The 14,447-nt window shown below is 32.3% G+C and overlaps 1 protein-coding gene across 1 annotated transcript in view; it reads left to right on the top strand.

Moving 5' to 3' along the window:
- LOC134712011 (cytoplasmic dynein 1 heavy chain 1-like) overlaps positions 1–14,447 on the top strand; it is a 77,988-nt gene that overhangs the window by 31,266 nt on the left and 32,275 nt on the right. The window contains exons 45-60 of the mRNA XM_063573092.1: positions 168–386; positions 818–1,021; positions 1,453–1,620; positions 2,965–3,198; positions 3,455–3,629; positions 4,006–4,159; positions 5,698–5,863; positions 6,106–6,269; positions 6,561–6,747; positions 7,103–7,366; positions 7,740–7,952; positions 8,363–8,454; positions 8,920–9,013; positions 9,456–9,647; positions 9,930–10,109; positions 11,479–11,632. Of these exons, the coding sequence (XP_063429162.1) occupies positions 168–386; positions 818–1,021; positions 1,453–1,620; positions 2,965–3,198; positions 3,455–3,629; positions 4,006–4,159; positions 5,698–5,863; positions 6,106–6,269; positions 6,561–6,747; positions 7,103–7,366; positions 7,740–7,952; positions 8,363–8,454; positions 8,920–9,013; positions 9,456–9,647; positions 9,930–10,109; positions 11,479–11,632 (2,860 nt within the window). The remainder of the gene's footprint in view (positions 1–167; positions 387–817; positions 1,022–1,452; positions 1,621–2,964; positions 3,199–3,454; positions 3,630–4,005; positions 4,160–5,697; positions 5,864–6,105; positions 6,270–6,560; positions 6,748–7,102; positions 7,367–7,739; positions 7,953–8,362; positions 8,455–8,919; positions 9,014–9,455; positions 9,648–9,929; positions 10,110–11,478; positions 11,633–14,447) is intronic.

Here is a 14,447-nt window from a genome sequence, read left to right as displayed (position 1 = left end):
ATGTATAAGCGGAGAAAAGAAATTTTGATAAAGATTCATTGTAATATTGAAATTGCAGAGAGCTAGCTACCAGTGATTTCTTTGGAGTTACTAGTATATATTAGAGATATGCTTGTATTCTATGAAAGCTTTGCAATTGTAATTAATCATGCTTGTTGAAATTTTAGGTGAGAATTATGTTTGAAGTACAAGATCTTAAGTATGCTACCTTAGCCACAGTCAGTAGATGTGGTATGGTATGGTTCAGTGAAGATGTCCTGTCAACAGACATGGTCTTTGACAACTACCTACAACTCCTTAGACATGTACCTGTAGAGGAAAGTGAAGAGGAGGCTATTAAACCAGGTGGCAAGAAGGAGGAAGAAGTACTATCACCATCCATGCAGGTAAACTTGGACTGTTAAAATACTTTACTTTGAATACAACTGTATATATATATAAGAAGATGTGGTATGAATGCCAACGAGAAAACTCTCCATCTACTATGTCTGTGATGTTTGTATCTTTTTCCATAATGTAGTGAGATCTTAGAAATGAATTGACAACCTGAAAATTAGCTCACATGAAACATTATTTTCCAACAGAGAAGAACAGAGGAGTAATACATATATAAATATCATTTACAAAATGTACTTACCTGAAAATATACTTTAATAATAGCATATCTAAATAGACTGTCTGAACTCATTACATGTCAGAAAGATAACATGCACCAGAAGCACAAGATATTCCTGTCCTATGCAGATTAAAATGGACAATTGTAGAAGGCATTAGATCAAAAATAAACTTTAAACATTGCTGTCTTTATTTATTTCAGACCCAGAATGATTGTGCTGCTATACTACAGCCCTACTTTGCATCTGATGGGATTGTTATTAAGTGTTTAGAATATGCTGCTGATCTAGATCATGTGATGGACTTTACTAGACTAAGAGCTCTAAGTGCTCTGTTTTCTATGTTGAATCAAAGTGTTAGGAATGTTATAGCATACAACAACTCACATGCTGACTTCGCTATGCAGGTAAGATTACTATACAAATAAATCTGGAAACTCACAGCTGCAAGCATAGATATCTTTTAATAAAGGATTAGAATTAAATTCCTTCTCATATTCTTTTTAATTTTTATTAAGAATGGTTCAATAAAATTTGACTCTGAAATCAATTGGCAGATAAATTCTATTTTATTGATGATTCTTTTTTGTTGTGAAATATCATTCTCAAGAAGAAAAAGTGAGGGCACTTATTGCTTTTTAAATATGCACAAGTCTTATAAAGAAGCAGAGTAATATTCATAGAACTTAGTTTTAAATATAAACTACACTGTCTTATAACTAAGACAACAGTCAAACATGCAATAAAGGATTCTTCAATAGAATGAAAGAATATAAAGCTACCTATGCAGTCTTACTATTAATAGACAATAATTATACATACCATTTGTATTTTACAGCAAGATCAGTTGGAGAAGTACATAACTAAATATTTGATATACAGTGTGTTATGGTCAATGTCTGGAGATGGTAGACTGAAGATACGACAGGAACTAGGAAACTTTATCAGAGGTGTAACAACTATACCTCTACCTCCTGCTGCTAATAATGCTATAATTGATTTTGAGGTAAAAACAAAGTATATGATATATTTAATGAAGAAATGTGTGCGTTGGCTAGCTTTTTTATCTGTTTTACACCAATTATTACAGTTTATATTGTTGACAATATATACATATGTTTATATTTATACCCCCGCTTTAAAAAAGGGGGGGTATACTGTTTTACCTCTGTTTGTCAGTCCGTCCCTCCGTCAGTCAGTCCGTCCCTTTCTGTAATTTGGTATCAACATTTATATATGTCAGCCATACCGTGTGATGTGTTTTCAGATTTATCACTTGACAACTTCTTGTTTACCGAACACTTGTATGATTTTACACATGATAGCCAAGTTGAAAATTTTCGTCACATTTTTCTCAGGAACTCAATATAAGGATTTCTGAAATTTGATTTCAGGATTTATATAAGTCAGCTATACTGTGTGATGCGTTTTCAGATTCATCACTTGACAACTTCCTGTTTACCGAACACTTGTATGATTTTACACTTGATAGCCAAGTTGAAAATTTTCGTCACATTTTTCTCAGGAACTACAATACAAGGATTTCTGAAATTTAGTTTCAGGATTTATATAACTCAGTTATACTGTGTGATGCGTTTTCAGATTCATCACTTGACAATTTCCTGTTTACCGAACACTTGTATGATTTTACACATGATAGCCAAGTTGAAAATTTTCGTCACATTTTTCTCAGGAACTACAATACAAGGATTTCTGAAATTTGGTTTCAGGATTATACTGTGTGATGCGTTTTCAGATTCATCACTTGACAGCTTCCTGTTTACCAAACACTTGTATGATTTTACACATGATAGCCAAGTTGAAAATTTTCGTCACATTTTTCTCAGGAACTACAATACAAGGATTTCTGAAATTTGGTTTCAGGATTTATATAAGTCAGCTATATCGTGTGATGTGTTTTCAGATTCATCACTTGACAACTTCCTGTTTACCGAACACTTGTATGATTTTACACATGATAGCCAAGTTGAAAATTTTCGTCTTCCTGTTTACCGAACACTTGCATATTTTTACACTATTAATATTATCCACTTGCGGCGGGGGTATCATCAGTGAGCAGTAGCTCGCAGTTTCACTTGTTTGACTTGTAAATAAAACAATATCATATTGAAACACAAAAAGTATGGATAAAGTTTATTAATTGTCTGCAACAGTCTGTTTTCAGTCTTTGGAATCAGAATAGCCCTTTGATTTAGACTAGTAGGAATGTGAAGAATTTAAATATCATCCTTTTGTTTCCTATACTATAAACTTGATTGGCTGTCAGTTACAACTACAAGTAGTTGAATAAATTATTAGTTTATTAATAAATTGTCACTCTTGTTTTAAGGTGAATATATCTGGAGAATGGATCCCCTGGCAGTCTAAGGTACCCCAGATAGAAGTAGAAACACATAAGGTAGCAGCTGCTGATGTTGTTATACCTACTATAGATACTGTCAGGCATGAAGTCCTACTGTATACCTGGCTAGCAGAACATAAACCATTGGTACTGTGTGGACCTCCAGGATCAGGAAAAACCATGACATTGTTCAGTGCTCTGAGATCATTACCAGACATGGAGGCAAGAACATTTATATGATTATTCTGTGTTATATATATATATATATTCATCAGATAATTTCATAGTGGGCAATTTAAGAATTTTAATTAACTTGAAAAGTTGGTCATGATTTTTACAAGCTGAATTTAAATCCAACTATTTGATAAAATACCACACCATCTTGAATATACTAACAGTGTTCTCAAGTAATTGTTCACAATATTAACCAGCTGTATAATTGACCTATGATTTAATTGTTTAATCTTCTTGATTTCAGGTTGTAGGTTTGAATTTCTCCAGTGCTACATCACCAGAGTTGTTGTTGAAGACTTTTGACCATTACTGTGAATACAGACGTACACCAAATGGAGTTATCCTAGCACCAATACAGCTCAATAAATGGCTGGTACTCTTCTGTGATGAAATCAATTTGCCTAACATGGATAAATATGGTAGGTAGCTGATAATTTTCCCAGCTCAGGCTGAAGATCAGTGTTTGAAACATAAGACATGATCAATTAAACATACAAAGCAATGATATATCTCCAAAATGAGCAGAAAGTATTAACATGCATACATGTATATGATTTAATGTTTACATTGATAGCTGCAAATCTGTGAAAACCAACACGACTTTTTTCTGTGGTTCATGTACATGTTGGAAAATGCTTTCAATAGTTTAAATGCCAGTTTATCTTGTCCCAGTTTTTGTATTTATAGAAAATCCTGTTCAGTTTATGAATTGCCACCACTTTCTTTTATTAATTTTAACCTGTTTCAATGTAATTGAAGGACAGCTGAATTTGATTTCATTAAATATTTTCTCAGGTACACAGAGGGTTATTTCTTTCCTGAGACAGATGTTAGAATATGATGGGTTCTATAGACCTTCAGATCAAGCTTGGGTGAAGTTTGAAAGAATACAGTTTGTTGGTGCCTGTAATCCCCCCACTGATCCTGGCAGAAAACCACTCTCACACAGGTATGATTTTAATTTTGGATGTAAAACATCTTCTGATTGGCTGACAGTGTTTCTTCTATCAGCTCATGGACATAATTTTGTCATGTGACTGGGACATCATCAATGTTTTTTCCTGATTCACCTTTTAGAATTAAATTATAAGGAATGTCTGTGATATTTTTTCTGTCTATTCGAAAAAAACATCAAAAATGTGATACAACACTTTAAAATAACCTGCTACACAGTTTATTCAGTGTGCATCACATTTTTTATTGTCGAGCCTGCAAGTTTTGTTGCAGAAAGCTCGACATAGGGATAGTGATCCGGCTGCGGCTATGACAGCGGCGTTAGCCAACTGCTTGAAAGCTTTATATTTTAAAAGGTAGAAGAACTGGATGCTTCATACTTTTTATATAGATGCCTCATGTTATGAACTTTCCGTCAGTCACATGTCCAATGTCCTTGGCCTCATTTTCATGGTTCAGTGACTACTTGAAAAAAATGTTAAATTATCTCTTATTATAAGTAATTGGATAACTATATTTGGTATGTGCGTACCTTGCAAGGTCCTCATGCCGGTCAGACAGTTTTCACTTGACCTCGACCTCATTTCATGGATTAGTGAACAAGGTTAAGTTTTGTTGGTTAAGTCCATATCTCAGATACTATAAGCAATATGTCTAGTATATTTGTTGTATAGAAGGACTGTAAGGTGTATATGTCCAACTGGCAGGTGTCATCTGGCCTTGACCTCATTTTCGTGGTTCAGTGGTTATAGTTATGTTTTTGTGTTTTGGTCTGTTTTTCTTTTACTTTATGCAATAGGTCTTCTATATTTGGTGTATGGAATGATTGTAAGGTGTATATGTCTAGCTGACAGGTGTCATGTGACCTTGACCTCATTTTTATTGTTCAGTGGTCAAAATTAAATTTTTGAGTTTTGGTCTATTTTTTTAATACTTTATGCATTGGGTCAACTATATTTTTTGTATGGAAATATCTTATGATCTATATGTCTGTTACGCAGGTTTTATTTGACCTTGACCTCATTTTCACGGTCCATTGTTAAGTGTTTGTGTTTTGGTCTATTTTTCTTAATTTATAAGCAATAAGTCAGCCATATTTGTTGTATTGAGGAATTGTTAGCTGTACATGTTTACCTGGCATGGTTCATCTGACCTTTACCTCATTTTCATGGTTCATTGATCAATGTTTCGTTTTCTTTGGTTAATGTTGAGTTTATGTGACAGTTGTAATAAAGCTTTATATTTAGGTCTATCAACATAATATCAATGATTAGTAAAGAAGGCGAGACATTTCAGCGTGTGCACTCTTGTGTTATTTCTTAACAGACAGAAAATATATTGCAGTCATTCCTTAAATGTTTCATATTCCAGTGGTATCAAAGTTATCCCAAGTCATAATGATAGAACATTTAAAATAATGGAATAATTAAAAGACCAAGAAAAGCTTAGATTGGTTCTAGTTCACAGTTTTATTTATCTTTATTGATAATAATGTATTTCGAAATGAAGACTGAAATTATTTTTTTCTTCTAGGTTCTTGAGACATGTACCAGTGGTGTATGTAGACTATCCAGGACAGCTGTCACTAACACAGATCTATGGAACATTTAACAGAGCTATGTTACGACTGGTTCCAAGTCTGAAACCATATGCTGATCCTCTAACTAGTGCTATGGTGGAATTTTATCTCATGTCACAGGTAATATACTGGACATTTAGGAATATATCATACATGCTTTCCAATTATTTTATGATTGCATAGTCTTGTTCCTGTCCATTTCAATCCCTTTGAATTAAATTTAATAATTAACTAATGATATACTTTAAAGTATTTTGAGTTTGTTAAACAATTTAACAATAGCAAAGGAAAAATTAAAAGGTTTGATAGTTCTTCAGTTAAAGTCGTAAAAGTGACTGTACAAATAATTAATATTCTTGCAGGAGAGATTTACACAAGACATGCAGCCCCATTATGTGTACAGTCCTAGGGAAATGACACGTTGGGTGAGAGGTATCTGTGAAGCTCTGAAACCACTAGATAACTTATCTGTAGAGGGACTTGTCAGGATCTGGGCCCATGAGGCTCTTAGATTGTTCCAAGACAGGTAATAAGTTCTTCAATAATTTAATTACACATTTATGCCTCTCTAGTTTAATAAGCTGTGAGTGAATATTTCGAATTGTCAAAAAAATAATAATAAATCAAAATGTTATGGACATTGTCTATAGCTTTCAATTAAAAAATATTGTGATTGGTTTAAAATTTAGAATGAAACAATTCTTAACTGGTTTCAAACTGCACACTTGACATTTGATTATGAATTCCACTGTAAAAAGAACTTTCACACTATTAATTAATCAACAAAGAAGTATAAATGCATGTATTTTTATAACAGGTTGATAGATGATGAAGAGAGGAGATGGACAGATGACAATGTAGATAAAGTAGCACTAAAACATTTCCCAAGTATAAACAAAGAGGAGGCTCTCACTAGACCGATCCTGTTCAGTAACTGGCTCTGTAAGGACTATGTACCAGTAGACAGAGAAGACCTTAGAGAATATACAAAAGCTAGACTGAAGGTAAATTTACTGTAAAGGGGTCATTGTTGGTATATTGTTTGACATGCTATATGAAAAGTCATTCCTGTATTCACTTGGTAAATATTCATAGATTCCACTCAGGAAATCTATTAAGTTGGAGAATACATATATTTTTACTAATGTAAACCCTATCCTATTATTTCAATAAAAGTTTATCAAGTATATAAATTTGCATGAAAATAATGTCAAAGTCGCAGGTATTATTTTGAAGGTGGAAGTTATGAAATAACAATTTTGAATTCTTGTTTTTGTTTAAAAAAGATATTTCTAAATAAACTGTTGTCTTTTATATTGATATGCTGGAGTCTAATTTATATGCATGTCTATGAATAAGGTGTTCTATGAAGAGGAGCTTGATGTTCCACTTGTACTGTTTGATGAAGTATTAGACCATGTTCTGAGGATTGACAGAATATTCAGACAGCCCTCTGGACACGTCCTGTTGATTGGTGTCAGTGGAGCAGGAAAGACAACTCTGTCCAGATTTGTTGCGTGGATGAATGGACTGTGTACCTACCAGATAAAGGTCCATAATAAGTATACTGCAGATGACTTTGATGAAGACCTCAGAGTTGTTCTCAGGAGATCTGGATGTAAGGTGAGTAACTTATATGTATAATAGATACAATACAGTGGGAAACTAAACAAATGACATTAAACCTTAACTTTAAGATTATAATTCTGAAGCTATACCCTGAACAAAAAAAAATGCAACTAAAATTACATTTAACCTCTATGAAATCAAATAAAAAATGTCAATAGCCTGTGCAGAATTCTTGCTCCTGGAGTTCTGGTCTTTTCTTAGTCAATAAATGTTTCAATATGTAGTAAATAAGATGACAACAGAGCAAATTTCAAATGATGCATTTAACATTGAAATGTTCAACAAAGTTTAAAACAAATATGAAAAATATATTCATTGTTTTCTCAAAACTAAGTGTATATATATTTTTCTTAATTGTCATATATAGAGTGAAAAGATAGCATTTATAATGGATGAATCGAATGTGATGGACTCTAGTTTCTTAGAAAGAATGAACACTTTGTTAGCTAATGGAGAAGTTCCAGGATTGTTTGAAGGAGATGAAAACACCACATTAATGACTCAGTGCAAAGAAGGAGCTCAGAGAGAAGGACTAATGTTAGATTCTAGTGAAGAGTTATACAAATGGTTCACCCAGCAGGTACAATTACAAATATATTGGCCTATTTGAAAATTAAACATTAAATGCACTGGACAATGACATGAAAGAGAGAGAAAGAAAAAACCCAATGGTGTCAGTATGAAATGGAAATCAGGATAGACAAATACTATACAATTTGGGACTGGTTCTGAACTTGCTAAAATTTTATAAAGAATAAAGAAACTATTTCCACTACTTTCTTAAAAGATTATTTAGCAAAATCAGAAATTTTTAATAACATTTTTTTTTATATCAATTTCTTACAATACACACAAGTAGAATGGATACAAATTATATCTGACCATATAATTGTATCACCATGGGGTGAGGTGAGCAGTGTGGTATAATAGTGCTTTCTATCAGTTATTCAAAAGAATTTCAATTCTAACATTAGAATATTTATGTTTTAGGTAATGAAGAATCTTCATGTAGTGTTTACAATGAATCCATCGAGTGAAGGATTAAAGGATAGAGCTTCTACTTCACCAGCTTTGTTTAACAGGTATAGTACTGCCTATCAAATAAGTGCAATTGAACAGCATAGAAGAACTTATTTGAGCATTTTTCCCTTGAATGAAAACCTGGGCTTTTCTGATTAAATTTATTTTAATCAACACACTGTGTGATGTGTTAACAGTGTTGTGAGCATGTATTACAAATACATAAAAAAAAAAAACAATAATTTTACTTGTTTTAGAGTATCTCATTCAAACGATTTTGTGAAGTGATGTCAGAATGTTTACATGTGGAAGGACATGGGCTATCAGTTCTTTCAGCTGGGAGAATAAAATTGATAAGAACACAATTTAAACTTGATTATACCTCATAATGAGGTAAAATTACCTCATGAATTCAGTTGCCAGTAAATTCTACCCTCAATTTCATTCAATTAAATGCCATTTATTTCTATCATTGTATATTCAAATACTCATCAATAATATGTATGTAATAAATGATTTTATTTCAGATGTGTGTTGAATTGGTTTGGTGACTGGTCAAATGGAGCTCTCTATCAAGTAGGAAAAGAATTCACAAACAAAGTTGATCTTGAAAAACCAAAGGTAGACTGCTGTTTTAAATAAGAAGGAAAAATGCATTTAAATGTATCTGAAGTGAAACCTTGTTTTTTTTAAAAATAAATTAAGAAATGAAAAAATGAATTCAAAGATTTGAAATTTGTGAAAATTCTCACAAGCTTTGATAAACTCTTATATGTGTATATCATTTTTTTTTCCTTTTGAAAAATATTTTGTTGTTTTACTAGTGAATATCAAAGAATATCACTGAGGTCAATGCTAGGGTCATTTTGATCTTGCAACAATATTAAGCTTTAAAATTTATCACTGAAGCCCTTTCAGGAAATGTCAAGATGAATAAAAACAGCAACGAAAGTGTTTTGCCTATGATAGTAATAGGTATTTTATAGTATTTAGTGTGATTTTTGTCTCGTGCATATCTAACCTGAAAACATGTGAAATAAATGGCGATACATTCTCATTTTAGTACCGTGCTCCAGACGAGCTGGCACCTTTGTATGAAGGCATGCCAATGCCCCCTGCACACAGAGATGTCGTGATCAATGCCTTTGTGTTTGTACATCTATCTCTACACCAGGCTAATAATAGAGTATCCAAGAGAGGAGGACGTACAATGGCTATCACACCTAGACATTATCTTGACTTCATCCATCACTTTGTAAGTTGCAGAAGTACTTAATTTTCACGAAACTAGCAAAATGATGTTATGTTTGTGGTCAACTTAAATTGAGTAATAGTGTACATTTTCATTTTAAGTATCATACATATACAAAACAAGAAATTTTATCCAGTTTCAGACTTCATAGCATTTTTGAAAAATTATTGACACTCATTTTGAAATTAAAATACTTCTGTATCTACTAGTTACTATTTAAAGACATCCAATAAGTAAACTCTCAGTCCTTGCAGATAACCCTGAATCTCTGCTTTTGTTTCTTAGGTTAAACTGTACAATGAGAAGAGATCAGATTTGGAAGAACAACAACTTCACTTGAATATAGGTCTACAGAAGATCCGTGAGACAGTAGATCAAGTCGAAGATTTACAGAAATCATTGTCTATTAAACGTATAGAACTAGAGGAGAAGAACAATGCAGCTAATGCTAAACTCAAACAGATGGTAAGCTAAGCTTCAATAATAACTAAACTCAAACAGATGGAAAGTTAAATTTACAGATACTAAGCTTTGCTAAAAAAAATGATAAAAAAAAAGGAAAATCATTAAAAAAAATATGTGCTATAACATTGCATATTTTAATATTTTACTATTTGAATAACATTTAAAGATTTGGGTATAATATATAGGATGTATGCATGGAAGAATCTGAAACACAGTATTTTTGTCGTTATTTATTCATTGTATTAGATGAAGATTTAAAAACATATTAGCACATTGAAGTTCCTGCTTTTGTCAGGCCTGCAACTTTTGTTGCAGAAAACTCCACATAGGGATAGTGATCCAACGGCGGAGGTGTTAGCTAACTTCTTAAAAGCTTTTTATTTCAGAAGGTAGAAGACCTGGATACTTCATACTTTGTATATAGATGCCTCATGTTACGAACTTTCCGTCAGTCACATGTCCAATGTCCTTGACCTCATTTTCATGGTTCAGTGACTAGATCCTTATGCCCGTCAGACAGTTTTCACTTGACCTCGACCTCATTTCATGGATCAGTGAACAAGGTTAAGTTTTGGTGGTCAAGTCCATATCTCAGATACTATAAGCAAAAGGTCTAGTATATTCTGTGTATGGAAGGACTGTAAGGTGTACATGTCCAACTGGCAGGTGTCATCTGAACTTGACCTCATTTTCATGGTTCAGTGGTTATAGTTAAGTTTTTGTGTTTTGGTCTGTTTTTCTTATACTATATGCAATAGGTCTACTATATTTGTTGTATGGAAGGATTGTAAGGTGTACATGTTTAGCTGACAGGTGTCATTTGACCTTTGACCTCATTTTCATGGTTCAGTGGTCAAAGTTATGTTTTTGAGTTTTGGTCTATTTTTCTAATACTTTATGCATTAGTCAACTACATTTGGTGTATGAAAATATTTTATGATCTACATGTCTGTTACGCAGGTTTTATTTGACCTTGACCTCATTTTCATGGTCCATTGCTAAGTGTTAAGTGTTTGTGTTTTGGTCTGTTTTTCTTAATTTATAAGCAATAAGTCAACTATATTTGTTGAATTGAAGGATTGTTAGCTGTGCATGTTTGCCTGGCATGGTTCATCTGACCTTGACCTCATTTTCATGGTTCATTGATCAATGTTTCGTTTTCTTTGGTTAATGTTGAGTTTATGTGACAGTTGTAATAAAGCGATTATATATTTAGGTCTATCAACATAATATCAATGATAAGAAAAGAAGGCGAGACATTTCAGCGTGTGCACTCTTGTTTCAATTACATATTACAAAGAACTGTACAAAAACAATTATAAGAATGTGAATATAAAATAACATTTTTCATTTCCTAAAAACTTAACAGGTGAAAGATCAACAAGAAGCAGAACGTAAGAAAGTGACGTCACAGGAAATCCAAGTGGCCCTGATTGAGCAGACTAAAGTCATCAATGAAAAACAAACTGATGTAATGGAAGATCTATCCAAAGTAGAACCTGCTGTTATTGAGGCTCAACAAGGTAAGGAGAACATTGAAATCTCTTCTCATCAGTATTGTAAACATGGTGAAATACTCAGCAAAATCCCTTAGGGCTGTTCCATAAAATAGTATGTCCCCCCCAGGGACGGCACTTTTTTTTAACCCCCACCACCCACAGAAATAAAATTTAATTAGAACAGCACTCCCTTTGCATTTTGGTATTTCAAATACAACCACCCACATAATATTTAAAAAAATTGCCTTCCCTGGGGGGGACATAGTATTTTCTGGAACAGCCCTTATCAGTATTGGTTTAAAATAAATTACAAATGCTTAAAGAGTAATTCAGAGATATCAAAATAAAAAACTTTGAAAGAAGTCACAATTTTGAGAAGGGAAAGTAACTTTTAACAAATTGTAATACAAATAAAAAACCTCCTTCAGCAATGAAACAAATTATAATAAAAAAATACAAAAACAAATTAACAATTATGAGCTGACAAGGGTAGAAGTTAGTCCTGTTATAATCTCATATATCATATAGTCTCTTGTGAAACACTATGATGATTTGCAAGGAATTTACAAAGCATTGATCATTTTCTCAAAATATAGATTTTATATAAAAACTCGTCAATGTCAAATATTCTACAACTAAATATGAATGATGAACCAAACATTCTGGTCTGCATGAAAGTGTAGTCTTTATAATTTATATTATTTCATACCCTGGTAGTCAAGATCCAAAAATATTAGATGTAGACACATATAGAGAAGAGACACTATAGATATCCCTGTGAGATTGTGTTATTGGATTGCTTTCTCACTTGTGTTGATCCCATATCTTTCTTAATTCATGTTCAAAATTATCCTAAGTTATGTATACGGACTTAAACTGAGCATAGGGAGCAATTTTTATTTCATGAGTTTTTGGGGATTTGATTTAAGATGGTACCTAACACTACAGGGAGATAACTCTGTAAAGTCACCTTAACGTTTTAATTATGTTGTGTTGTAAAAGGAATATTAAGCTTCTTAATGATCAAATTTGGTGTTTGTCAAACTGCTATATAACCAGTGTAATTTTTCTGACAAAACGGTTGGTTCAAAATTTTTGAAATTTTTATATTTTTGTTAAAGGGTCAAAGTAAATACTAATGAAAATTAAACGAGCCAAATTGATTTTAGTGAAAGTGTTGGGTACCACCTTAAAGGCCTGCAGTTCGATATTACACACTGTGGTACACATTATGTATGTTTGAATATTTATTAGCTATTATGAAATGCACAAACTACTAGAGAAATTCAAATGCTCATAGTTATGAATGAAATACATTCGCAGACATTTTAAAACAGCATTACTCAGTCAGGAATGCTTACTTTATTGTCTATCTGCTTGATCCAACACTGATATGGCTTTTTCAATATATTTCCTGATTATAAATAGTATGAAACTATAATTTTTGGTTTTAAAATATTTGAAAGATTTAAAGATTATGCTTAATTTTATAAAATGGATTAAACTATCCATGCTAGTAACTACAAATATGATAATTAAAGACATGTAGATGGAAAAAAATCAAAGGAAAAAAATAGTAGAATATAAATACATATAAATTAAAAAATAACACTTTGGGGGTATATATTCATAGGATTTGCATGAGTATTCTTGATTTTAATATTAGTTTGATATTAAATGCATTCTTTCCATAAACTGGTGTATGTTTTATTATTTATTATTTTGGTGATTGTTATTTCACTTTAGCTTTGCATGCTCTCTATCCTTTACGTTGCACATTATCTGTCCTCAGCTGTGAAAGGCATAAAGCGCCAGCACCTCGTAGAAGTCAGAGCACTACCCAACCCTCCTGCTCTTGTCAAGCTTGCTGTAGAGTCAATCTGTCTCATGTTAGGAGAACAAGATCTAGACTGGAAGTCACTTAGAAGTATTTTAATGAAGGAAAATTTTATATCACTTATCATCAATTACAAGACAGAAGACATATCGTAAGTTGTGTGTGTCTACTACACACAGCGAGGTGTGTTATTGCATGTGAATGTTGTTGTGGGAAATTATACTGTTATTAACTTGTATACTGTTAGATTGAGAACCATTTCCATGAGAGGTTTGACAATAACATAACTGATATAGGGCTGTTGGGTGCTAATATTTCTACTTTATAGATACGATATACAACTTAAAAGATCAGTGGAATATTTTTTCGGCAAAGCTAAGCTTTTATAAAAACAATATGATATGATTTTTCTAAAATTTGCCAAAAGTAGATTGAACTGTTTCCAAACTTCGGACTCCATTATCTGACATAGATTAGAGTTGTTTTTTTTAACTTGCACATCAAACAAAATTACTCAAGCTTGTAAGGATTATGTGTATGTTAAAAAAGAAAGATTATTCAATGATACAACTATAATTTGAGGAGATAAATGTTTATTGAGCACTTCAGGAATAAAATAGATACAAAAAGGGGGATACTATTCTTATTATTTTACAACATTACAAAATGAGTTATAGAGAAGGTACCATTTGGAGCCTAATTTAAAGCTTTAGAATTAAGAATTTACTTTAAATAGGTTTCTCAGACACACAAGTCATTTTAAATTCCTGATTTTAATGAACCACATAGCCTATGAAATCAGCATTTTAATTATGCTCTGACAGTACATTTTGGTGAATTATAGAAGGACATTCTTTGATATGTCCTAAATTTTTATTAAAGTTGTCTTTATTTGACATACACCTGCTATTTTCTAGGGGTCTTTATTTGACATGTACTATTTTTAAGGTGAAAAATTTAATCAGTTTGTCTACAAACCCTCGTGGAAAAGGTACTCATACG

The sequence above is a fragment of the Mytilus trossulus genome, chromosome 3 (assembly GCF_036588685.1).
Source record: "Mytilus trossulus isolate FHL-02 chromosome 3, PNRI_Mtr1.1.1.hap1, whole genome shotgun sequence".
In the NCBI taxonomy this organism is placed as follows: domain Eukaryota; kingdom Metazoa; phylum Mollusca; class Bivalvia; order Mytilida; family Mytilidae; genus Mytilus; species Mytilus trossulus.
The sequence above is the reverse complement of the archived record's forward strand: the minus strand, read 5'-3'. Positions and strand labels throughout refer to the sequence as shown.